Source organism: Manis pentadactyla, chromosome 13 (genome assembly GCF_030020395.1).
Source record: "Manis pentadactyla isolate mManPen7 chromosome 13, mManPen7.hap1, whole genome shotgun sequence".
In the NCBI taxonomy this organism is placed as follows: domain Eukaryota; kingdom Metazoa; phylum Chordata; class Mammalia; order Pholidota; family Manidae; genus Manis; species Manis pentadactyla.
Window position 1 is genome coordinate 37880852 of NC_080031.1, and position 26921 is coordinate 37907772.

Below are 26921 nucleotides of genomic sequence, written 5' to 3' on the forward strand. Positions count from 1 at the left end.
TCGATGGAGTCTCTGTGATCTAGAACATTTGAGATACCAACAGAGAATAGGAGAGCAAAGTTTCCTCCAATGAAAGTTTATTTTAGAGACAGTGTGCTCAAGCTACTACAACAAAATAACACAGACAGCTGGCTTAAACAACAGACATTTATTTCTCACAGTTCTGGAAGCTGGGAAGTCCATGGTCAATCTGCAGCAGATTTGGTTTTTGGTAAGGGGCCCTCTACCTGGTTTGCAGATAGCTTCTTTCTTGCACATGGGTAACAGAGAGAGAGAAAAAACAGGCTCCCTGGTCTCTTATAACAGCACTAATCCCATCATGGGGATTCCACCCTCACCATCTCATCTAACCTAATTATCTCCCAAAGGCCTCCACCTCCAAATACTATCATACCAGGGTTTAGGGCTTCAATATACAGGTTTGGTCGGGGGAAACAAATATTCTGTCCATAACAGATGTCTTTGATAAATGTAATACAGGAGGTGGAGCCAAGATGGCGGCATGAGTAGAGCAGTGGAAATCTCCGCCCAAAACCACATATATCTATGAAAATATAACAAAGACAACTCTTCCTAGAAAAAAGACCAGAGGACACAGGACAACATCCAGACCACATCCACACCTGCAAGAACCCAGTGCCTCGTAAAGGGGGTAAGATACAAGCCCCGGTCCGGCGGGACCCGAGCACCCCTCCCCCCAGCTCCCCGCAGGAGAAGAATAGGCAGAGCTGGAGGGAGAGGGAGCCCATGACTGCTGAACACCCAGCCCCAGCCATCCGGACCAGAGCGCAGACACAGTGCGTGCGCCGGGCCCTGGATACTAGGGAAATAGGGCAGCAAGAATGGTGAGAGGGTACTGGAGGCCTGGCACCGGAGGACATAAGAAAAGCGAGCGGCCATTTTTTTTTTTTCTGTTTTGTTTTGGCGAGCGCTTTTTGGAAGTCTTAAAGGGATAGGGACCCCAATACTAGGGAAACAGGGCAGCAAGACCGGTGACCAGATGCCTGAGGCTGGCGCCGGAGAATAAAGACGAACAAGCAGCCATTTTTTTTTTTTAATTAAAAAAATTTTTTGTTTTTGTTTTTGTTTTTGTGGTCGTTGTTTTGTTTTGGCAGGTGCCTTTTGGAAGGCTTAAAGGGCAGGGCGGGACACTTAAATCAGAGGTAGGGAATCCGGGGATCTCTGGGCACCCTAATCCCCTGGGCTGCAGGGAGCAGGGAGGCCCCTTATGGAGATAAATAGCCTCCCAGCCGCTCCCGCTCCAACGCAACTCCACCACTATGGAGCAGCTGCCCGAGCCAGGCCACGCCCACAGCAACAGCAGAGACAAACTCCATAGCAGCCCGACAGGAAGCAGAAGCCCTGTCTGCGTGCAGCTGCCCAGCACAAGCCACTAGAGGTCGCTGTTCTCCCAGGAGAGGAGGGCCACAAACCAACAAGAAGGGAAGTTCTTCCAGCCGTCACTCGTTCCAGCTCTGCAAACTATTCCTATCACCATGAAAAGGCAAAACTACAGGCAGACAAAGATCACAGAGACAACACCAGAGAAGGAGACAGACCTAACCAGTCTTCCTGACAAAGAATTTAAAATAAAAATCATAAACATGCTGACAGAGATGCAGAGAAATACGCAAGAGATATGGGATGAAGTCCGGAGGGAGATCACAGATGCCAGAAAGGAGATTACAGAAATGAAACAAACTCTGGAAGGGTTTATAAGCAGAATGGATAGGATGCAAGAGTCCATTGATGGAATTGAAACCAGAGAACAGGAATGCATAGAAGCTGACATAGAGAGAGATAAAAGGATCTACAGGAATGAAACAATATTAAGAGAACTGTGTGACCAATCCAAAAGGAACAATATCCTTATTATAGGGGTACCAGAAGAAGAAGAAAGAGGAAAAGGGATGGAAAGTATCTCGGAAGATATAACTGCTGAAAACTTCCCCAAACTGGAGGAGGAAATAATTGAACAGACCACAGAAATACACAGAACCCCCAACAGAAAGGATCCAAGGAGGACAACACCAAGACACATAATAATTAAAATGGCAAAGATCAAGGACAAGGAAAGAGTTTTTAAGGCAGCTAGAGAGAAAAAGGTCACCTATAAAGGAAAACCCATCAGGCTAATGTCAGACTTCTCAACAGAAACCCTACAGGCCAGAAGAGAATGGCATGATATATTTAATGCAATGAAACAGAAGGGCCTTGAACCAAGGATACTGTATCCAGCACGACTATCATTTAAATATGATGGTGGGATTAAACAATTCCCAGACAAACAAAAGCTGAGGGAATTTGCTTCCCACAAACCACCTCTACAGGACATCTTACAGGGACTGCTCTAGATGGGAGCACTCCTAGAAAGGGCACAGCACAAAACACCCAACATATGAAGAATGGAGGAGGAGGAATAAGAAGGGAGAGAAGAAAAGAATCTCCAGACAGTATATATAACAGCTCAATAAGTGAGCTAAGTTAGGCAGTAAGATACTAAAGAGGCTAACCTTGAACCTTTGGTAACCACGAATTTAAAGCCTGCAATGGCAATAAGTACATATCTTACAATATTCACCCTAAATGTAAATGGACTGAATGCACCAATCAAAAGACACAGAGTGATAGAATGGATAAAAAAGCAAGACCCATCAATATGCTGCTTACAATAAACTCACCTCAAACCCAAAGACATGTACAGACTAAAAGTCAAGGGATGGAAAAACATATTTCAGGCAAACAACAGCGAGAGGAAAGCAGGGGTTGCAGTACTAATATCAGACAAAATAGACTTCAAAACAAAGAAGGTAACAAGAGATAAAGAAGGACACTACATAATGATAAAGAGCTCAGTCCAACAAGAGGATATAACCATTCGAAATATATATGCACCCAACACAGGAGCACCAGCATATGTGAAACAAATACTAACAGAACTAAAGGGGGAAATAGACTGCAATGCATTCATTCTAGGAGACTTCAACACGCCACTCACCCCAAAGGATAGATCCACCGGGCAGAAAATAAGTAAGGACATGGAAGCACTGAACAACACAGTAGAGCAGATGGACCTAATAGACATCTACAGAACTCTACATACAAAAGCAACAGGATACACATTCTTCTCAAGTGCACATGGAACATTCTCCAGAATAGATCACATACTAGGCCACAAAAAGAGCCTCAGTAAATTCCAAAAGATTGAAATCCTACCAACCAACTTTTCAGACCACAAAAGCATAAAACTAGAAATAAACTGTACAAAGAAAGCAAACAGGCTCACAAACACATGGAGGCTTAACAACACGCTCCTAAATAATCAATGGATCTATGACCAAATCAAAATGGAGATCCAGCAATATATGGAAACAAATGACAACAACACTAAGCCCCAACTTCTGTGGGACACAGCAAAAGCAGTCTTAAGAGGAAAGTATATAGCAATCCAAGCATATTTAAAAAAGGAAGAAAAATGCCAAATGAATGGTCTAATGTCACAATTATCGAAATTGGAAAAAGAAGAACAAATGAGGCCTAAGGTCAGCAGAAGGAGGGACATAATAAAGATCAGAGAAGAAATAAATAAAATTGAGAAGAATAAAACAATAGCAAAAATCAATGAAACCAAGAGCTGGTTCTTCGAGAAAATAAACAAAATAGATAAGCCTCTAGCCAGATTTATTAAGAGGAAAAGAGAGCCAACACAAATCAACAGTATCAGAAACAAGAAAGGAAAAATCACGACGGACCCCACAGAAATACAAAGAATTATTAGAGAATACTATGAAAACCTATATGCTAACAAGCTGGGAAAACTAGGAGAAATGGACAGCTTCCTAGAAAAATACAACCTTCCAAGACTGACCCAGAAAGAAACAGAAAATCTAAACAGACCAATTACCAGCAAGGAAATTGAACCAGTAATCAAAAAACTACCAAAGAACAAAATCCCCGGGCCAGATGGATTTACCTTGGAATTTTATCAGACATACAGGGAAGACATAGTACCCATTCTCCTTAAAGTTTTCCAAAAAATAGAGGAGGAGGGGATACTCCCAAACTCATTCTATGAAGCTAACGTCACCCTAATACCAAAACCAGGCAAAGACCCCACCAAAAAAGAGAACTACAGACCAATATTCTTGATGAACATAGATGCAAAAATACTCAACAAAATATTAGCAAACCGAATTCAAAAATACATCAAAAGGATCATACACCATGACCAAGTGGGATTCATCCCAGGGATGCAAGGATGGTGCAACAATCGAAAGTCCATCAACATCATCCACCACCTCAACAAAAAGAAAGACAAAAACTACACGATCATCTCCATAGATGCTGAAAAAGCATTTGACAAAATTCAACATGCATTCATGATAAAAACTCTCAGCAAAATGGGAAAAGAGGGCAAGTACCTCAACATAATAAAGGCCATCTATGATAAACCCACAGCCAACATTATATTGAACAGCGAGAAGCAGAAAGCATTTCCTCTGAGATCGGGAACTAGACAGGGATGCCCACTCTCTCCACTGTTATTTAACATAGTACTGGAAGTCCTAGCCACGACAATCAGACAAAACAAAGAAATAGAAGGAATCCAGACTGGTAAAGAAGAAGTTAAGCTGTCAATATTTGCAGATGACATGATATTGTACATAAAAAACCCTAAAGACTCCACCCCAAAACTACTAGAACTGATATCGGAATACAGCAAAGTTGCAGGATACAAAATCAACACACAGAAATCTGTGGCTTTCCTATACACTAACAATGAACCAACAGAAAGAGAAATCAGGAAAACAACTCCATTCACAATTGCATCAAAAGAAATAAAATACCTAGGAATAAACCTAACCAAAGAAGTGAAAGACTTGTACTCTGAAAACTACAAGTCACCCTTAAGAGAAATTAAAGGGGACACTAACAGATGGAAACTCATCCCATGCTCATGGCTAGGAAGAATTAATATCGTCAAAATGGCCATCCTGCCCAAAGCAATATACAGATTTGATGCAATCCCTATGAAACTACCAGCAACATTCTTCAATGAACTGGAACAAATAATTCAAAAATTCATATGGAAACACCAAAGACCCCGAATAGCCAAAGCAATCCTGAGAAAGAAGAATAAAGTAGGGGGGATCTCACTCCCCAACTTCAAGCTCTACTATAAAGCCATAGTAATCAAGACAATTTGGTACTGGCACAAGAGCAGAGCCACAGAACAATGGAACAGACTAGAGAATCCAGACATTAACCCAGACATATATGGTCAATTAATATTTGATAAAGGAGCCATGGACATACAAAGGCGAAATGACAGTCTCTTCAACAGATGGTGCTGGCAAAACTGGACAGCTACATGTAGGAGAATGAAACTGGACCATTGTCTAACCTCATATACAAAAGTAAACTCAAAATGGATCAAAGACCTGAATGTAGGTCATGAAACCATTAAACTCTTGGAAGAAAACATAGGCAAAAACCTCTTAGACATGAGTGACCTCTTCTTGAGCATATCTCCCCGGGCAAGGAAAACAACAGCAAAAATGAGCAAGTGGGACTATATTAAGCTGAAAAGCTTCTGTACAGCAAAAGACACCATCAATAGAACAAAAAGGAACCCTACAGTATGGGAGAATATATTTGAAAATGACAGATCCGATAAAGGCTTGACGTCCAGAATATAACAAGAGCTCACATGCCTCAACAAACAAAAGACAAATAACCCAATTAAAAAATGGGCAGAGGAACTGAACAGACGGTTCTCCAAAAAAGAAATACAGATGGCCAACAGACACATGAAAAGATGCTCCACATCGCTAATTATCAGAGAAATGCAAATTAAAACTACAATGAGGTATCACCTCACACCAGTAAGGATGGCTGCCATCCAAAAGACAAACAACAACAAATGTTGGCGAGGCTGTGGAGAAAGGGGAACCCTCCTATACTGCTGGTGGGAATGTAAATTAGTTCAACCATTGTGGAAAGCAGTATGGAGGTACATCAAAATGCTCAAAACAGACTTACCATTTGACCCAGGAATTGCACTCCTAGGAATTTACCCTAAGAATGGAGCAGTCAAGTTTGAGAAAGACCAATGCACCCCTATGTTTATAGCAGCACTATTTACAATAGCCAAGAATTGGAAGCAACCTAAATGTCCATCGATAGATGAATGGATAAAGAAGATGTGGTACCTATACACAATGGAATACTACTCAGCCATAAGAAGAGGGCAAATCCTACCATTTGCAGCAACATGGATGGAGCTGGGGGGTATTATGCTCATTGAAACAAGCCAAGTGGAGAAAGAGAAACATCAAATGATTTCACTCATCTGTGGAATATAACTACAAAGGAAAAACTGAAGGAACAAAACAGCAGCAGAATCACAGAACTCAAGAATGGACTAACAGGTACCAAAGGGAAAGGGACTGGGGAGGATGGGTGGGTAGGGAGGGATAAGGGGGGGGAGAAGTAGGGGGGTATTAAGATTAGCATGGGAGAAAGGGGAGGGCTGTACAACACAGAGAAGGCAAGTAGTAATTCTACATTTTGCTATGCTGATGGACAGTGACTGTAAAGGGGTTTATAGGGGGGACCTGGTATAGGGGAGAGCCTAGTAAACATAATATTCGTCATGTAAGTGTAGATTAATGATACCAAAAAAAAAAAAAGGCAGTTCCTGTGTGGTGACCTCCAATGACTTCTACAGAAGGGTATAAAGGGCATATAAAAGTGTAGGCAAAGGGCCTGTTTGTGTTTATAAAGAGGATCAAAGCCTAATTTGGCTACCCCGAAAATCAACTAAGATACGATATGAAAAAGAACTTCCATCATCAGCACTCTCTGGAAGACTCATGCCAGAAGATGATCATCAAAATACCCCAACAAAGATTCACGCATTGCTGCAGGTGTAGATGCACTCATCCCACCAGTTACTGGACTTGTCATGGGAATGAAGAAGGAGATATCTAAGCTGGCCTGTGCATACAGTAAAACAACAAATTTGACTGGATCTATACTGTTGGAACTCAACCAAGAATTAGGAGAAGTGCAAATTGTAGCGCTCCAAAATCTTACAACTACAGACTATTTACTGTTAAAAGAACATATGGGATGTGAACAGTTCCCAGGAATGGGCTGTTTTAATTGGTCTGATTTCTCTCAGACTGTTCAAGTTCAGTTGGAGAATATCCACCATACCATAGATAAGTTTTCACAAAAGCCTAACTGGTTTTCTTGGTTTCACTAGAGATGGATGGTAATTACAGGTATGCTTTGGTTATGTATCTATACTCCTATTATGTTAATGTGTGTGCGCAATTTAATTAGTAGTTTAAAACCTATACATGCTGAAGTTACTCTACAAGAAGATATGTCAAAGAAATAATCAATCTTCCCATGTTTCCTTCCGCCTGCTACTTCTATAGCTCTTCTTCTTCCTTCCTAATTACAACCCTTAAATAGAATTCGTGCCTCATATCAAATTTACTGAGTATCATAATTCTTCCAAGTGGTAAAGATACCTCAAGACAAATGCTGGGCATAGAAGCCACAGGGCATAAATATGCAAAGAAGTAAAAATCTAACCTTTTCAAACAAGAAGGCTTCTCTCTCACTTACCAGCTTTACATTTCCCTGTATGGCTCTGGAAGATGACTGGTTAGCCAGATACGGGTAAGATTCCTCAAGGGAGGAACAACCTAAGACAGGCACAGTCGTAGGGGGGCCATCAGGTGAGAAATTGGGGATCAACAGAGGTGAGGCTTAGAACCTCACCCCCCCCTGTTCTGAGAGAGAAATCTTCTTCTGCATACATGGATGTTTTATTGCCCTTGTCTAGCTTGGATTAACACATAATCTACAGGCACACACCTGATCATCTACATTTGCTCTCTTACAACACTAAACTATGTTTTCTACCTTTATCTTGTATCTCCCTACCACTTCAGCATATTAATAATAATAATAATAATAATAATAATAATAAAGAGATAAATGTGGTATCCACATATAAATCAAGTATAAAAGTCAAATGAGTATTCATATTTATACTGCCTGTTTATAGTTCATAATGCATGAGCAAAACCGAAAGTTTCTGTGATGAGGGCCCTTGTACTGTTCACCATGTAACTTATTCACTATGTAAGAATTTGTTCTCCATGGAAGAACTTGTTTGTTATGCTTCAGAAAATTGGAGACTGACGAAAATTATGCTTGGGGTGGATTGATGATTGTGCATCGAGCATTGACTCCTCTATACAGAATTTTATTGTTGTTAAGAACCATTTGATCAATAAATATGAGTGATGCCCTCACAAAAAAAAAAGTACACACTTCCAATTGTAAAATAAATAAGTAACCGGGATGTAATGTATAGCATAAGGAATATAGTCAAAATATTGTAAAAACTTGGTATGGTGATAACTGGTACCTAGAATTATCATGTATATAAATGTTGAATCACTGTGTTGTACACCTGAACCTAATGTAATACTGTGTGTCAACTACCCTTCTATAAAAAATAATTATCTACAAAAAAAAATGTTGTACAGATATGAAGATTTATGAGTCATGAAACTCCCTCTGAATTACAATAAAATGTTCATATATTTCTGTGTATATGAATATATGTACATAACACATACACATACATATATAACCTTAATACTATATACCTATTTTTTTGGTATATGTTATAGTTTATAATATGCTCTAATGGCAATTTAAACTGAAATCTAGTATACTTTTAGCTGATACCTCCTAAAAAGGCAAGCTTTAAATCACATATTTTTGTTAAGTTGTATGTAATCCTATAAAGCATATACCTTTGCTTTGAAAAGAACAGCCACCAAGTCCTAGATTACAGGATGAGAACTGTGAAAGAATTCAGATGCTTAAATTATTGAAGTTGGAGGTTTTATTTTCTGTAAGTGCCATTAGCTGTCCCACTTCTCCAGTATACTGCACATGTTCCATCTTTTGTCCTGCAGACCCTTTACCAAATCATAACCTTGGGAGAATGTTGAAACACAGAGTGGTAAATTGCTGCACAACAATCTTTACTTCACAATCAAAATCAACAACTGCTATTTAGGTACCTGTGACTTCAGAATTTTCAGACTATGAGTTACAACTTTCTATTCTAACTTGGAAGACTCAGTCGTCAAAATTAATAATTACATTTTAAAATGTGTAAAAATAGAAGATTGTCCTCACTTTCATTTTATAAAACATACTATTCTTTTGTAACATATGCCTGTTAGAGTCACAAAAATTAACTTTCTTTTAAATTAATTTTCATTAATTTTTATCTTATGTTATAAATAGTAACAAAAGCATCTATACTGTAGTTGGAAAGAGAAATATAGTTGGACAATCTGGGTTCAAATGCCATCTCTTCTGCATAGTACTTGCAGCCTTGGCAGGGCTGTTTCTTTTTCTGTAAGAGTAAGTTATTAATATCTACCTTATATAATTGATGTGTATTATATATACATAGGCATTCACCTAAAGAGGTTTTTAAAATTTCCTTTACTATTCCATAAATTACAAACAATAAATTCTTATTTTTGCTTAAGTTTATACCTTATAATACTTGATATTTATGACCTTCAAGGGTGAGTACTTCAAGGGACAGTGTCATGGACTGAATGTTCGTATCCTCCCCCAAAAATTGTATTTTGTGATGGTATTAAGGAGGTGGGTTTTTTGGGAGGTGATTAGGTCATAAGAGTGGGGCCCCTCTGATGAGATTAGTGTCTGATAAGAAAGGACCAGAGATATCTAGTTCCATCTTCATCTCTTTCCCTCCCACCTCCTTTCCTCCTTTCTTACTCTTTTTCTTCCTTTCTTTCTCTCCCTCGTTCCCTCTCTCCATCCCTCCCAAGTGAAAATCCATCAAGAAAAGGGTTAACTGCAAGCCAAGAAGAGAGCTCTTACCAAGAACTGAACTGGCAGGCACCCAGATCATGGGGATTCACAGCCTCCAGAACTGTAAGAAATAAATGTCTGTTGCTTTTAAGCCACCCAGTATTATGGTATTTTGTTAGGGCAGTCCAGGCTGAATAAGAGTGACAGCATTCACTGTTACATTAAATTCAAAAAAATAAAACTCTCTTTATTGCTTTATACCTACTTTCACCTAGAAAAAGATACTAATGGCTTTGGTGCTTTTTTTAGAATGTGTATTCATATACTTTCCGACCCTTAAAAATCAACCTTGTAAGATAAACAAGATATGGATTATTACTCCCATTTTACAGACAAAGAAACAAAGTACAGTCAGAATTTCAGAGGTCACACTAGTGATGACAAAGGCCATTTCTGATTCACCTAACTGAGTTTTTGATAATTCCATACTCCTCTCAGGCCAAACAATCTCATGTACCAGATTTTACACAATTCCCTTTGTCAATAACATCAGAAAAGGACTCAGTAGTATACTGGTTTAACCATGGGCATATTTTCCTCAGTTTTAAAGAATAAAACTAAAGCTTACTCACTAAGATCTTTCATTCAAACTCCAGCATAAGACACACACATGGCCAAAGTCAGCTCTCGGGGGTGTTCTACCAGGAGCTGCTATAAACAGATTTGGACCCAGAGAATGTAGAAAGAAGACAGAATGAAGTGTAAAACAACAGCTGCCACATTTAAAAATGTTGGAGCTATTTTAAAATCCTTTTGCTTTGACTGATTTTCTGTGCCAGTAAGTCCCTGTACCCTATCCCATCACCCATCTTATTTAAAGTTTTCAATTAGTTCTAAAGGGTCAGGGTGCTTGAGTATGACACAAATCATCCCTAACGGAAATTATTCTAATATGTATTTCCATTTCATTTCACAAAAACATTCTATCCAAATGTGGACATCTTAAGGGATGGTTATCCAGAAATCTATCCAGAATGCATTATTCAGAAGCATTATTTATATGCTTCTATTATATTTTAAAACCCCAGTTTAAGAAATCACCATACAGATCTATTGTGTACTCTTTTGAAGAACCTAAGTGATGGAAAATCTTTGATTTTTGGAAATAGTCAAATTATCTAATTAGCAAAAAAAGGTGGATGAACCAGGTAGATTATATGACTTGAGGTTGAAATAACAAATGTGACTATAAAACATAGAGACCAATTCTTTATACAGCATCTGCAAACCAGCTCCTCAAACACACCATGTTTCTTCCTACCCTAGGACCTTTGAACAATTGCATCCATTTCTTGGCATCTTTTTAATGTATGTTAATGCTCTTTTTCATCCATAGAAGAGTTAACCATCACTTAAAAGAAGCCTTCGCTGAACACCCTAATGCCAGAATGGTCTAGCTCCACATTCACATTTGTCTAAATCAGTGTTTCTTTAATAAAAGTTATCACCATTTACTAATGTTTGTTATTATTATTGTTTTATCTCTTCCTCTCAACCTTTGTTATCCAATATTCAGTAGACACATGTGGAAATTTAAATTTAAATTCAAGTAAATTGCAGTAAAATTAAAGAAAAAAATGCCAAACTGGATTTCATGAAAATTAAGAACTCTGTTCTTTGAAAGACACTATTAACAGAATAAAATGACAAGCCACAGAATGTAAGAAAACATTTGCAAATCACATATGATAAAAGATTTGAATCCAGAATATATAAATACCTCTCAAAACTCAATAATAAGAAAACCAACCCAACAAAGACATATGGCAGAAGCAGAGGAAACAGCACACCATGACCTCAGAACAGGAACAAATTTGATGACTTGATTTGTGAAAAAGAAGGCCTATGTAGCAGGAGAATACACAAAGAAGATGGAAAAGGTAGATGAGGTACGAGAAGTAGAGAGAGCTAAGAAAAGGAGTCTGAATTTTATTCCAAATATGATGGAAAGCCATTGCAGGAGTTTAAGCAGGTGAGTAACATGATCAATTTACATTTTTTAAAGATCACTCTGGTGCTGCTAAATGGAGACTGGGTCAGGGAAGAGCAAGAAAGGTATTAAACAAGTTAGTTTCTGCAAAGGTATAAGTGAGAGATGGGGTGGTTTGGCTTGGACTACATGGCTGCACTGGAGACAGAGTGCGGAAATTCAAGATAAGTTTTGAAGTGATAGTCTAGTGGCTTTTCTGATGGTTGTTGTAGAGTGAGGAAATGAGTTGAAAATGAATCCTAGATTTTGGGCTTGAACAACTAGGAAATGGTAGTATGAATTATAGATATGGATGAAATTTCAAACAGTAAAAGCTAATAATTTTGGGATGCTTATTGAATGTCAAAATTTACTCAATTTCACACTTAACTTTCCCAACTCGAGAAGGTAGTTACTACTGTCATTTTCATTTTACAAATAGGAAACTGAGAAGTTTAAATGACTTACCCAGGTCAGAAAGCTAGTATCAACACAATGGAGAGTTGAACATAGGTCACCACACTCCAAATTTCACCACACTGTACACAAATGTCTCCTTGACAGTAGTCTCTAGGAATATGAACTATATGCTAGGCAATGGCAGTACTATTGGATTCTCCAGCATTACCTCTTTATCTCTTTGAAGCCCATCTTACAAATGAAGAAACTGAAACGATTAAGTGATTTTTTTCAAGATCATTGAGATATAATACAGCTAGAACTAAAAGTCCAGTGAACTGATTCCATATAGTGGTCTAATAAATTTGTTTTTAAAAGTTTGACCATTTTACATTACTACTCCAAAATACACATATGTATATGAAACAGAGAAAAAAAAGTTATACAAAAATAGTCCTTACCCTTACTAATGTGCTAATATTTTCTATTTCATTTTTAAGGATGTTGATTGTAACTTGCAATTTAAACAATCCAAATGGTGGCAATCAATGCTACAACAACATAGTAGACTATTTTAGAATAACTGTCATGACTCATTAAGATTACCAAACACCAAAAAGGCAAGATGAAATATTAAAAAAAAATCAATCTGTTGAGTATTTGGGATACATGAAGACTGTGGTCCACAAGGGTATAAATGGTAATGATTCTATGAGTTAAATTTTGAAAATGTTTTTAATTTTTATTACCTTCTATTGCAAATATGAAGGTCTGAAATCAAACAGACCTACCTACTATTATTTAAAATAAGCACAGATGCAATACTCTGGGAGAAAATACCAAAAGCAAAACAAGAGAGACCTTCAACAACCGTGTCCCCCAAGCTCCCCACCCCATCCTGGCAAAGGGAGTAAAAAGCAGTAGAAAGACCAGATTGCCAAAATCTATTTCCTTTAAATAAAAAAAGAAAAGGAAAAGACTGGTGGTAATGTGACAACCCATCATGGTTTATAATGAAGGGCAGCATCTTCAGCACAACCGTGAAAGATGCAAGCAGGAAAGACTTTAATTTAGTGGACAAGCCTACTTGGTAAATAATCAAGCTACTCTAATGCTTTCACCCTTTGCTAGCATGCTTAATTACCCCTAGGGAAAAAAAACTATCCGGGAATATAAATCTTTAATTTTTCATTTTTCCCAATTCCTTAAGATTACAAAAATTAAAAATGCTTTAAAATTACTGAACATTCATTTACCTTCCCAAATGTAAGCGCTAGCCTGGTACATTCACACACACACACACACACACACACACACACACACACACACACACACACACCACACATACACACACACACACACACACCACACATACACACACACACACACACACACCACACACACACACCACACACACACACACACACACACACACACACACAATCCCTGAATCTCTGAAGGGAAAAAGCGACGCCGGCACACCTCAGCCTCCATACATCAAAGGCTGCGCCGGCACTACGGCCCGTACATCACCAAGTCCGCGGTGGATCCTAGAAGGCTCCGCGACTCGTCGTGACCCTGGGGAGCTCACACACGCTGCACTCGCCGCACCTCGCACCCCTCTCCAGCCGACCTCGGGCCAGCCCGGCGTGCTGGCGGGGAGAGCCACGGAAGGCAGTGAGGTCCGGACACCGAGGGACCTGCAGACACCTCTAAAGGCTCTAGCGATATAAACGCAACGCCTCGAAGTACTTCCCAAAGAAGAGTACGAGGATCCTCCGAATCCTAATTTGTTGCCAGAGAAGCTCGAAGGGCACCACCAGGGCACCGCCAGGACACTGAGCAAAAATGGCCAAAATAACAGAAGGTCCTGGGGGAAGGGGAGGGGGAGGGCAGACCAGGCCAGCGACCCCCGAATCCAGTCCTCAGGGAGTCCGCCAGTGGGGCCGGACGCCGCGGCCACGTGCACTTGCTGAGGGAACCGTTCCGGAACCCGGACCCACTCAGCACGCCGCGCGGCGGCTGCTGATCCGAGCAGAACGCCGCAAGGTGCCCGCAACCCTCCGGGATTTCCACCGGGAGCACGCGCGCCGCCCCCACCCGCCGCGGCCCCGCAGGCCCCTCGCCTCGGCCCCCGTCACCCTCAGCCGCGGCCCGCCGGCCCCACTCTGCCCCGTTCCAAGCCCAACCGAACCTCCGTGTCTCCGCAGTCCGTGACCGTCGGCAACCTGGCAGAGCTGCGAGTCCGACCCGGCGACCCGCACTCCTTCCCGGAGCGCCGCGCGGGGCCGAGCGCCACGGCCCCCGCCCCCCAGAGCACTCGGCGGCCGCGCCCCAGTCCAGGTGAGGGGCTGGGCCCCGCGGGCGCCGCAGCGGGGCCGCCCACCTCCCTCGGCCTCGCGGCTCTGACGACCTCGGGCCCGCCCCGCCAGAGGGCAGCCGCTGCCGGCCCCGAGGCGGACGGAGATGCGAAAGAGACTGCGGGGTCCGCTCCGCTCCCGGGGCGATGAAGACGGCAGACGCGCAGAGTACCGGGGGTGCCCCGGCGGTCGGGGAGACGGCGGCACGCCAGGCGAGGGGGCCGCGAAGGCGGGACGTCCGGGAGCCCAGGCCGCGGGCACTGAAGCCCCGAGGCGTGCGGCTCGCGCGCGGCAGCGGCGGGCGCGGGGGCCGCGCGCGGGGCGCGGGGCGGCGGCGGCGGCGGTCACGGGACCCGCGCAGCGTCCTCACCTTCTTGGTGCCGGGGCCTCCCGCGATCCGCGACTCCCCTGCCAGGGAAGAGGAGCGCCCCGGCGGCCCCCCTAGAGTCTCCTGCTGGGGGGACATCGCTTCCATGAAGAAGGATCTCAAGCAAACCCGAGCCCAGGAGGAGGCTGCGCGGTCATGTCCGCGGGACGGCGGCCCGAGGGGCGAGAACGCGCGGGGCCGGGGCGGCCGCGGCGCTCAGGAGGGCAGCCAGGCTCGGCGGGGCGGGCAGCGCGCCTCCCGTCGGGGCCATGCACCGCCGCCTGCGCTCGACACCGCGGGCTGGAGGCGATTACAGCCGCGACTGCCAGTCAGCGCCTCGGGCCCGCCCCTCCGGGCCCCGCGTCTTGCGCGGGCCCCGCCCCCGGCCACCCTCCCCTCTGCTGCCCCGCCGCGCGCCAGCCGTCTCTTTCTGTACACACACAACATACATATATATACGGCGCAGGCGACCGACTGACCTCAGCGACTCCGAGTGGGTCCCGCCTGAAGCTCACGCCCCCGGGTCACGAGCGGGGGCCGCTAGTGCACGGACACGCTCCTCTTCCGCTGCCCAGCCCACCCACTCCCACCCGCATCCTTCCCGCGCCGCGCCGGCTAGGAAAGGCGCCGCTGCAGCGCGTGCATCCGCGCAGTTGTGGCGACCCCAGCCTGAACCGCGGAGTCGCAGTGCCCTCTGCCTCGCCTTCAGCCAACTGCGACGGGTTTCCTCGCCTGTCTCCCCACCCCCACCCAAGAGGCCTCAGGACGCGGTCGCACGTCGCAGAGTGCTGCGGCGGTATACGTTGGGAAGCCCACGGCATCTCCTGACCTCTTGTGCAATCCCCCCCAAACGTTAGCCGGTCCGGGTGACTCTGGCTTCTGCAGCCGCCTGTCATCAGCCCCTGCACAATTTGCACCAGCGTTTTCCGCTGTCTGCAGGCTGCAAAGACGGGAGCGTTCCAAACGTGAAAGCGCAGTTAAGGAAAATGCAGGCAGAGAGGGCTCTGAAATTTGGCATAGCTATAGAGAAGGCTACAATATTTGGAAGTGTTTATCAGATCTTTTGCGCAGAGAGCATAATTTTCTGTCAGCTCAAATAGTGGTAAATTATTTTAAGGCCAAAGAATAATCACAGGGAGGGAATTTGGAGCCGACCTGGATTGAGCTGAGTGTTACTGCACTTTGTAGGATTGGCCGACTGGTGCGGGTGATTCGGTAGGTGGCATTCTTCCCTTGGACTCAGAACTACATAAAGGGCAAATTGGTAATGAAGGACACCAGTCTGTGATACTAGGTTGTTGAAGGGGGCTTATTTATTTTTGTGATTAAAAAAAAGATCGAGATTCCTGTGCATGGGCTTTTATCAAGACAGGTTGTAGAACAGGGTTGTGGCTAGCTCTGTTCTGAGCAGGAGACGCTGTCCGAAACACACACATGCACACACCCACACACTACCACCACCACCACCAAACCCTGGAATTGTATGTTGTGGAAGCAATGGGGGAAAATGTTCCAGCCTATTTTAAGCCTTATTCACGTTACATTGTTTAAAGCAGGCTTAAATAGGCTTTATAAATGATGCATGTATATGTATATGATTATCTAAATCATGCAAACATGTATTCATAAATCACGCTAATATATGTAAGTATACATTATACACACCACACACACACACACACACACACACACACACAGTTTTTCAGGGTGTTTAAACCCATGTACAGTGACAGGACTTTGTACCCATCATTAGAGTTTGTCATGAATTTTACACTGCCTGGCTTTGCAGTTCTTTTTGTTTCTTGTTGCAATAATGCTATTATGATTCCTATCATGAATGAATGATTCCAGCTTTCCTTGCTCTATGTCATTTTTTAAAATTTCAGTAAAACTTATCTCTTTGTCATATGTCATGTAGCTATTTTGTTTAATGTTTATTATCTGTCTCTGTTTCGGAGGGCAGGAATTTTTGTGTTGTTTATTGTTGTTTACTATTGTATCCCAAGTACCTACAACAGTGTCTGGTACAACACACGATTGTTGGTTAAATGAATGAATGAGACACAGAAAAGATATGCAATAGAGCCAGAAGTGCAAGGATAGAGTCATTTCACTCAGAGTGCCTCACGTATTGTCAGGTGTTTCTTTTAGTGATAAATACCTCATGCTCCAAATCAAAGTATTATTTATAGGGCACATATGGAAAACTCACCTTCACTTCTGAATTTTTAATTGCTTTTATTTCAAAATCCATTAGTTTTGGTTTTCACAGTGAACCATTCCACCCCTCTCCTACAAGGAGTTTTAAGGAAGCTCTCACTTTCTAAAAAAAATTAAGTTTGTTCTCATTAGTATTATCACCAGAGTAACGGTTTAAGAACACAAATCTGATCACCTCACTCCTCTGCTTAAAACCTTCTTTGGCTTCTGTGTCTATGGAATAAGTTTTAAATGCCATTGTATGATACATAAGGCTGCCTGTAATGACACTGTGCCCCCCCCCCACTTCTTTCATTTCTCTTCTCTTGCCTCATTTCAACTCTCACTCTATTCTCATCACATTAAAGTATTTGCACTTCCAAGACCTCACCTTGACCTCTCACATCTCCATTACTTTAAATCTGTCGATGAAGTTTTCCTTCTATATTTTCCAACCCCTATTGCTTCACACTTATTTATCTAGTGCATGGTGCATAATAAATACCCAATAAATCCTTGTTGAGGAATTAATCTTCAAGACTTACATCGATAATTACCTGAGGAAAATCTTCCTGACTTTATTTCTCTTTACTTAGCTACCTCCACATAGCAGCCACACAAGGGTTCAGTGCACCTTCTGTAAGAGTGACAGCATTCACTGAGTGTTTACTTTATACCAGACACTATTGTAAGCATTTTACACATATTAATTCATTTAAAACTTCGTAACACTACTACAAGGTAGATTCCCTTACACCTAATTTTACAGATGGAAAAGCAAGCCTCAAGCTATTAAATAACTTGTTTAAACAGCTGGTAAGTAGTGAAGCCAAACTTGGAACCTGAGAAGTGTGCTCCAGAGCCAGTGCTCTTAACCCCACGGCCACACTGTTTATCCTAAGTATTTCCTTCTCTTTATATAACATACTACACTATACTTCTATCATGTTTTACTTGCCTGTAAACACATTGAAATTAATGGTTGTATTTTATTTATCTTTTCTTCTTTGTACCAGGCACACAGGTATGGTTCCAATTGTTTTTTTTCAGTGACTTACCTTCGAATGAATGAATGAAGTATTAGAAACAAGCATCTTCATTATGCTATACAGTTTAAGGAAAGTGCTCCGATGGTGGAGAGACATGGTGGACTAGTCTTATCATTCCTTATACAGTGAAAACATGTTCCTGCACTGGGAATGTTATATTGTAGAAAAAAAGGTGATGTCAGAAAATAAAAGTGATGATGAAGCAATTGGGCTGAGATGACCATGTCTGACACAAGCAGGATGCATCCAGAGTATTTTGAAACAAAGTAATAAGAATAGCTGGGAAACACCAATAGTAGACCTTTAACAGGAACTAGTCTAAGAATGAAACCAAAATGTTTTGCCAACCATTAGATTGAGTAACAGTGAATAAATTTAACTATAAAAGGATATGTCTGTGCAACTTGTTCATTCAATGTATATTTATTGTGTCCCTTCTATAAGCCAGACACTGCCATATGCTTGGAATACAGTCAAGATGAGTCCACAGGTATAGACCTTGTAAGCCCTAAAATGTGCACAAGAATCACTGGCAGTGCTACCCAAATATCCTAGAAGAGAGGTTGCAAAATCATGGGCCACAGTGAATTCAGGAATGTTTTTCCGTATGTACACTTTTTCTTCCAAACTTGTTGCCAATCTTAAAAATCAGGATATTTCACACAAAAACCTAGGTACTCTTGAAAAAAATCAAAATATTGGCAAGACTGAGCTACATTTATCCAAAGCAATGATCAGCTAAAACTGAGTTGTAGCTGTGTTATTACATTAAATGCTCATGACAGCCCTGTGATTGTCATAGTTGTCACCCTGTCCCTAATGCTTGGAAACTATTAACAAGTAACATAGTGGAAGATGAAAAACTAGCAAGAGAGACAGAGAAGAGGCCAGAGAAGAAAGAGAAACACGATGCATGAGTGTGTGCGTGTGTGTGTTTTAAAGCCAAATAGAGTTTTGCAAGAAGAGAAAAGGCTGACAATGTCTTCTGTTGCAAGAGATGAAGCCCTCTCCAAGGTGGCTGTGAGAGTACAGTCAGATATTGTAATCATCAAGATCAGACGTGGGGCTTGCTTTCTCATCCCTTGGTTAGACCCTCATAAAGGGCTAGCTCCTTAAAGAACATAATCCCGGTTTTAAGAGTGGAAGTTTATGAGGTGGGAGACAGAGAAGTTAGAATAAGGAGAGGACGAATAAAGGAGGGAGTTTAGAGGGGAGGGTGTTAGTTGCTGAGTCTGGAAAACCAGTAGGGGCGAGACTATGAAAGTCCTTGGAGTCTATAGTAAAAATTTGGACATTATTCTCTAGGGAAGTGGTAAAAGGGAACTGCCGAGTGTCTGCTCTGTGTTAGGTATATCTTACATACATTATCTCACTTAACCTTTACCACCACCAAGGATGTTAGTTATTATATTCATTTTAAATATAAAGTTGAGGCTCAGAGAAGTTAAGGAATTTTCTGAAGTCACACAACCAGAAAGTGGCAGAGCCAGGATTTGAACACAGTTCTGATTGAGTTCAAAGGTCACACTTAATGCCAACAATGTTGTAACATTATTAATAATAGCTACCATTCATTAAAAGTTAACTTGGAAGAATGTGCACATATGGATTTGATACTCAAACACTGTACTAAGCCGTTTACACACTATCCTTATCTTTAGAACAACCCTAATGTCTTGTATCTTTATACCCACTATAGAAATGAAGAGCCTGGTACTCAGAGATATTAAGCTACTTGTCATAGATCATGTGGATCATATGGCCACTGAGCCCAAGAGCCAGAATCCAACCTAGAACACCAAAACACATGCTCTTAGCCACTACACTTGCTGGTATTGTATTATTTTTTTGTTCCTTATGACTGAAGAGGATCATAAATTGTATTGCATCCATTTCAAGTGAGATAAAACTAGATTTAACCCTAAACTCTTCCACTTAGTCCATGGTAAGTTTGCTTGCTGGTCAGAGGCTTAGCATAATAACTTTGAAAATGTATTTTACATAGCAACTTGATAATTTAATAAGAAACAGCAAAAAAGAGGAGAAATGTCTGTTTTCCATCAAAGTTTAAGCTGCTCTATAAGCGAGAACAAATTAATTAGCTAATCATCATTTATTATCTGCCACATACCTTGTGCTTTGGTCCATTCTTCAAGGTTAAGCACAATCTGTGACACCTCTTCCCCACAAATCACTTTGGGCTTCTTTTCAATTTTCTCTTTGTTTTTCCTAGGCATTTTAGTTGACTGCATGTTTTCTAGCCCTCTCTACATGTTTATGTTATAATCCTCTCCAGAGATTTGTGGAAATTTGTCCTTTTAACTATACTCCTATTTCCCTGCTGTATCTGCTGCACAGTTGACTATTGTCTGTGCTGATATGGTAGAATTAGGGATCTAAGTCCATGAGGAGGTTCAGTAAATTGTACAAGATCGCTCAGCTAATAGGTGGTGGAATAGCATTCCATTCCACTTCTGACTCTCAAAAGTATGAGATTTCAAACCTTTCCTTTAAATCCTATTTAAATTTTAAGTGAAAATCAACTGTCTCATTTTGCAATAGAAAATGGTACTAACAATTAAACGAAAAATTGGCTTATATTTTTAATAGTGCTATGTCAAATAGAAAGAAGATATAGATATTCTGAAAGAATAATTTTTTTATAAAACATATTTTCCAAAATACATTATATGCAACTCTTGAAAGAAAATAGTGGGGGAGGGGGATTCTGTAATCAAGGGTTTCATGGGAAATACCACTAATGTGATAATGTACATTATAAAATATGTATATTAAATCTTTGATAAACTCTACAATTTAAAAAATAAACTCTGCTTAATCTCTGCTTAATCTTTTTCTGTCTTTATGTAATTAACATATTGATATAGTCTTATAAGAACATGCTGGTTGTGCAATGGATTTTAATGGAGTGGAGATGGGACAATAGAGCATGCTTCCTTTAACTTGGTTCCTCTTCATTGGTTTCTTTCTCTTGACACAGTGCACTCAAGTCTTCACAAAGTTAAAATAGAACTTTCTTCCATCATGCTTCCTTCTTGAGTTATCACTTACTACTGTCCTCACCACTTTCTATTTTCCTTCACTGCCAACGTTTGGAGAAAGAAATCCATATAAATTGTCTCCATTCTTTCATTGCCTTCCCTTCTTGCAAATATGAGATCCCTTACATGATTACCCAATGATCAAATGCAATAGCTTTTAGGATCAATTCCAGGATGGCTGTAGCATATGACCTGACACTCATTTCTTGGCAGCCATGACACTGTACTTCTCTTTCATTCATTCCACAAATATATCTAAATTACCCAATGTGCTAGCCATTGTCTTAGACACTGAAGGTATGACAGTCTTCTCTCAGAAATGGACAGATGCAGCAGTCAAAAAAATCAGTAAGGACATAGTTGAACTCAACAACACCATCAATCAACTGGATATAATTGACATCTATAGACTACTTCATCTAAAAACAGCAGAATACATATTTTTCTCAAACTCACATGGAACATTCACCAATGTAGACATCATTCTAGGCTATAAAACACAACAAACCAGTAACAGCTTTATAAAGACTATTTGTGAAAAACCTACAGTTTAATATCATTCTTAATGGTAAGACACTCAAAGCTTCCACTCTAAGATCAAGTACAAGGAAAGGATGTAGCCTTTTGCCACTCCTTTTCAACATCATACTGGAAATCTTTGCTAATGCAATAAGGCAAGAAAAGGAAATATAATATATACAAATTGAGAAGAAAGACATATCTTTTATTCTTGTTTGCAAAGGACACAATAACCTATGTAGAACATCTAAAGAATCAATGAAATAACTCCTAGACCTAATAAACAATTATAGCAAGGTTTTAGGATACAAGGTTAATATAGAAAGTCAATTGATTTCCTATATACCAACAATGAAAAAGTGAAAGTTGAAATTAAAAACACAATAACACATTATCACCCAAAGCAATAAATACTTAGATATAAATTTAACAAAATACAAGATCCATATGATGAAAATGATAAAAATTTGATAAACAATAGTTATTAAGAATAACTAAATAAACAGGGGAACATTCCATATTCATGGATAGGAAGACTTGATATTGTCAATATGTCAGGTATCCTCAGTTTGATCTATGGATTCAATAGAATCCCAATCAAAATACCAGCAAGTTGTTTTATGGATATTGATAAACTAATTCTGAAGTTTATTTGGAAATGCAAAAAACCCAGAAGAGTTAACACAAAGTTGAAGGAGAAAACAAAGTTGGGGGACTACTGTTACCCAACTTTAAGGCTTACGATAAAGGTACAATAATCAAGAAAGTGTGGTATTGCTGAAAGCAAAGACTTATCAATAACACAGAATAGAGTTCAGAAATAGATCCCCATAAATACAGTCAACTGATATTCAATAAAAGGACAAAGGCAATAAAAAGAGAACAAAGATAATCTTTTCAACAAATGCTGGAACAACTGGACATCCATATGAAAAAAAATTAAATACAGACACTTCACAAAAATTTCTACAACTTTTTTATTGAGGTATTGATATACACTCTTATGAAGGTTTCACATGCAAAACAATGTGGTTACAGCATTCATCCACATTATCGAGTCCCCTCCATACCCCATTGCAGTCAGTGTCAGTCAGTGTAGTAAGATGCCACAGAGTTGCTACTTGTCTTCTCTGTGCTACACAGTCTTCCCCATGATCCCCCCACAACATATGTACTAACCATAATACCCCTCAATCCCCTTCTCCCTACCTCCCCACCCGCCCTCCCCTACCCATCCCCTCTGGTAAGCACTAGTCCCTTCTTGGAGTTTGTGAGTCCACTGCTGTTTTGTTCCTTCTGTTCTGCTTTGTTGTTATACTTCACAAATGAGGGAAATCATTTGGTATTTGTCTTTCTCTGCCTGGCTTATTTCAATGAGCATAATAACCTCCAGATGCATCCATATAGTTACAAATGGTAGGATTTGTTTTTTTCTAATGGTTGAATAGTATTCCATTGTGTATATGTACCACTTCTTTATCCATTCATTTACTGAAGTACACTTAGGTTGCTTCCATATCTTGGCTATTGTAAATAGTGCTGCAATAAACATACGGGTGCATATGTCTTTTTGAATATGAGAACTTGTATTTGGGTAAATTCCTAGGAGTGTAATTCTTGGGTCAAATGGTATTTCTATTTTTATTTTTTTGAGGAACCTCCATATTGCTTTCCACAGTAGTTGAACTAGTTTACATTCCCACCAGCAGTGTAGGAATGTCCCCTTTCTCTGCATTGTCACCAGCATTTGCTGTTCTTAGTCTTTTTGATGCTGGCCATCCTACCAGGTGTAAGGTGATATCTCATTGTTGTTTTAATTTGCATTCCCCTGATAATTAGTAATGTGGAGCATCTTTTCATGTGCCTGTTAGCCATCTGAATTTGTTCTTTGGAAAAGTGTCTTTTCATATCCTCCACCAATTTTTTAATCGGGTTATTTGCCTTTTCGTTGTTGAGGCCTGTGAGTTCTTTACATATTTTGGACGTTAACCCCTTGTCAGATATGTCATTTGCAAGTATATTCTCCCATATGGTAGGACGCCTTTTCATTCTGCTGATGGTGTCCTTTGCTATACAGAAGCTTTTTAGCTTGATGTAGTCCCATTTATTCATATCTGCTTTTGTTTCCTTTGCCCAAGAAGATGTGTTCAGGAACAAGTTGCTCATGTTTATATTTAGGAGATTTTTGCTTGTGTTGTCTTCTAAGAGTTTTATGGTTTCATGACTTATATTCAGGTCTTTGATCCATTTTGAGTTTACTTTTGTATCTGGAGTTAGACAATAATCCAGTTTCATTCTCTTGAATGTAGCTGTCCAGTTTTGCCAACACCAGTTGTCAAAGAGGCTGTCATTTCCCCATTATATGTCCATGGCTCCTTTATCATATATTAATTGACCATGTATGCATGGGTTTATATATGGAATCTCTAGTCTGTTCTATTGGTCTGTGGGTCTGTTCTTGTGCCAGTACCAAATTGTCTTGATTACTGTGGCTTTGTAGTAGAGCTTGAAGTCAGGGAGCATAATCCCCCAGCTTTATTCTTCCTTCTCACGATTCCTTTGGCTAATCAGGGTCTGTTTGGCTATTTGTGTTTCCATATGAATTTTAGAACTGTTTGCTCTAGTTCGTTGAAGAATGCTGTTGGTATTTTGATAGGGATTGCATTGAACCAGTATATTGCTTTAGGCAGGATGGCCATTTTGAAAATTTTAATTCTTCTTATCCATGAGCATGGGATGTACTTCCATTTATTGGTATCTTCAGTTTCTCTCATGAGTGTCTTGTAGTTTTCAGGGTATAGGTTTTTCACATCCTTGGTTAGGTGTATTACTGGGTATTTTATTCTTTTTGATGCAATTGTGAAAGGAATTGTTTTCCTGATTTCTCTTTCTGCCAGTTCATCATTAGTGTATAGGAATGCAACAGATTTCTGTGTATTAATTTTGTATGCTGCAACTTTGCTGAATTCAGATATTAGATCTAGTAGCTTTGGGGTGGATTCTTTAGGGTTTTTATGTACAATATCATGTCATCTGCAAACAGTGATGGTTTAACTTCTTCCTTACCAGTTTGGAAGCCATTTATTTCTTTGTGTTGTCTGATTTCCGGGGCTAGGACATCCAGTACTACATTGAATAAAAGCAGGGAGAGTGGGCATCCTTGCCTTGTTCCCAATCTTAGGTGAAAAGCTTTCATCTTTTCACTGTTAAGTATGATGTTGGCTGTGGGTTTGTCATACATGGCCTTTATTATGTTGAGGTACTTGCCCTCTATACCCATTGTGTTGAGAGTTTGTATCATGAATGGATGTTGAATTTTGTCAAATGCCTTTTCTGCATCTATGGCATCTATGGAGATGATCATGTGGTTTTTGTCCTTCTTTTTGTTGATGTGATTGATGATATTGATGGATTTTCAAATATTGTACCATCCTTGCATTGCTGGAATAAATCCTACTTGATCCTGATGGATGATCTTTTTGATGTGCTTTTGAATTTGGTTCGCTTATATTTTGTTGAGTATTTTTGTATCTATATTCATCCAGAATATTGGTCTGTAATTTCCTATTTTTCTGGTGTCTTTGCCTGGTTATAGTATTTAAGTGATGCTGTCCTTATAGAATGAGTTTGGAAGTATTCCCTCATCCTCCACTCTTTGCAAAACTTTAAGGCGGATGGGTATTAGGTCTTAACTAAATGTTTGATAAAATTTAGCGGTGAAGCCATCTTGTCCACGATAATTGTTCTCAGGCATTTTTTTGATTATCAATTCAATTTTGTTGCTGGTAAATGGTCTGTTCAGATTTTGTGTTTCTTCCTGGATCAGTCTTGGACGGTTGTATTTTCCTAGAAAGTTGTCCATTTCTTCTAGGTTATCCACTTTGTTGGCATATAATTTTTCATAGAATTCTCTAATAATTATTTGTATTTCTGTAGTGTTCATAGTGATTTTTCCTTTCTCATTTCTGATTCTGTTTATTTGTGTAGACTCTCTTTTTTTCTTGATGAGTCTGGCTAAGGGTTTATCTATTTTGTTAATTTTCTCAAGGAACCAGCTCCTGCTTTCATTCATTCTTTCTATTGTTTTATTCTTCTCAATTTTATTTATTTCTGCTCTAATCTTTATTATGTCCCTCCTTCTACTGACTTTGGGCCTCGTTTTTTCTTGTTTTTTTTAGTTTCATTAATTGTGACTTTAGACTGTTTATATGGGATTGTTCTTCTTTCCCGATGTAGGCCTGTATTGCGATATTCTTCCCTCTTACCACAGACTTCACTGTCTCCCACAGATTTGGCAGTGTTGAATTATTGCTGTAACTTGTCTCCATATATTGCTTGATCTCTGTTTTTATTTAGTCATTGATCCATTGGTTATTGAGGAGCATATTGTTAAGCCTCCATGTGTTTGTGAGCTTTTTCATTTTCTCTGCATAATTTATTTCTAGTTTCATAGCTTTGTGGTCTGAGAAGCTGGATGGTACAATTTCAATCTTTCTGAATTTACTGAGGCTCTTTTTGTGGCCTAGTATGTGATCTATTCTTAAAAATGTTCCATGTACACTTGAGAAGAACGTGTATCCTGCTGCTTTTCGGTGGAGTGTTCTGTAGATATCTGTTAGGTCCATCTGTTCTAATGTGTTGTTCAGTGCCTCTGTGTCCTTACTTATTTTCTGTCTGGTTGATCTGTCCTTTGGAGTGAGTGGTGTGTTGAAGTCTCCTAAAATGAGTCCATTGCATTCTATTTCCCCCTTTAATTCTCTTAGTATTTGTTTCACATATGAAGGTGATCCTATGTTGGGTGCATAGATATGTATAATGGTTATATCCTCTTGTTGGACTGTCCCCTTTATCATTATATAATGTCCTTCTTTGTCTCTTGTGACTTCCTTTGTTTTGAAGTCTATTTCTCCCTATTGTTTGCATGAAATATCTTTTCCCTCACTTCACTTTTAGTCTGTGTTTGTCTTTGGTTTGAAGTGAGTCTCTTGTAGGCATCACAGATATGGGTTTTATTTTTTTATCCATTCAGTGGATAAAAAAAAAAAG

General features: G+C 40.2%; 1 protein-coding gene across 4 annotated transcripts in view; it reads right to left on the reverse strand.

The window, feature by feature from the left end:
* The window catches only part of ARHGAP20 (Rho GTPase activating protein 20), a 191242-nt gene extending 175840 nt beyond the window's left edge, over nt 1-15402 (reverse strand). Inside the window, exon 1 of one of the 4 annotated variants that reach the window (XM_036895688.2) lies at nt 15050-15402. In XM_036895688.2, coding sequence (XP_036751583.2) covers nt 15050-15154 — 105 coding nt within the window. In that variant the 5' untranslated portion in view covers nt 15155-15402. Of the gene's footprint in view, nt 1-14513; nt 15000-15049 lie in introns of those variants that run through there. The other 3 variants (XM_036895694.2, XM_036895690.2, XM_057491088.1) reach the window with 3 other exon arrangements.
* Nucleotides 15403-26921: the final 11519 nt, after the last annotated feature.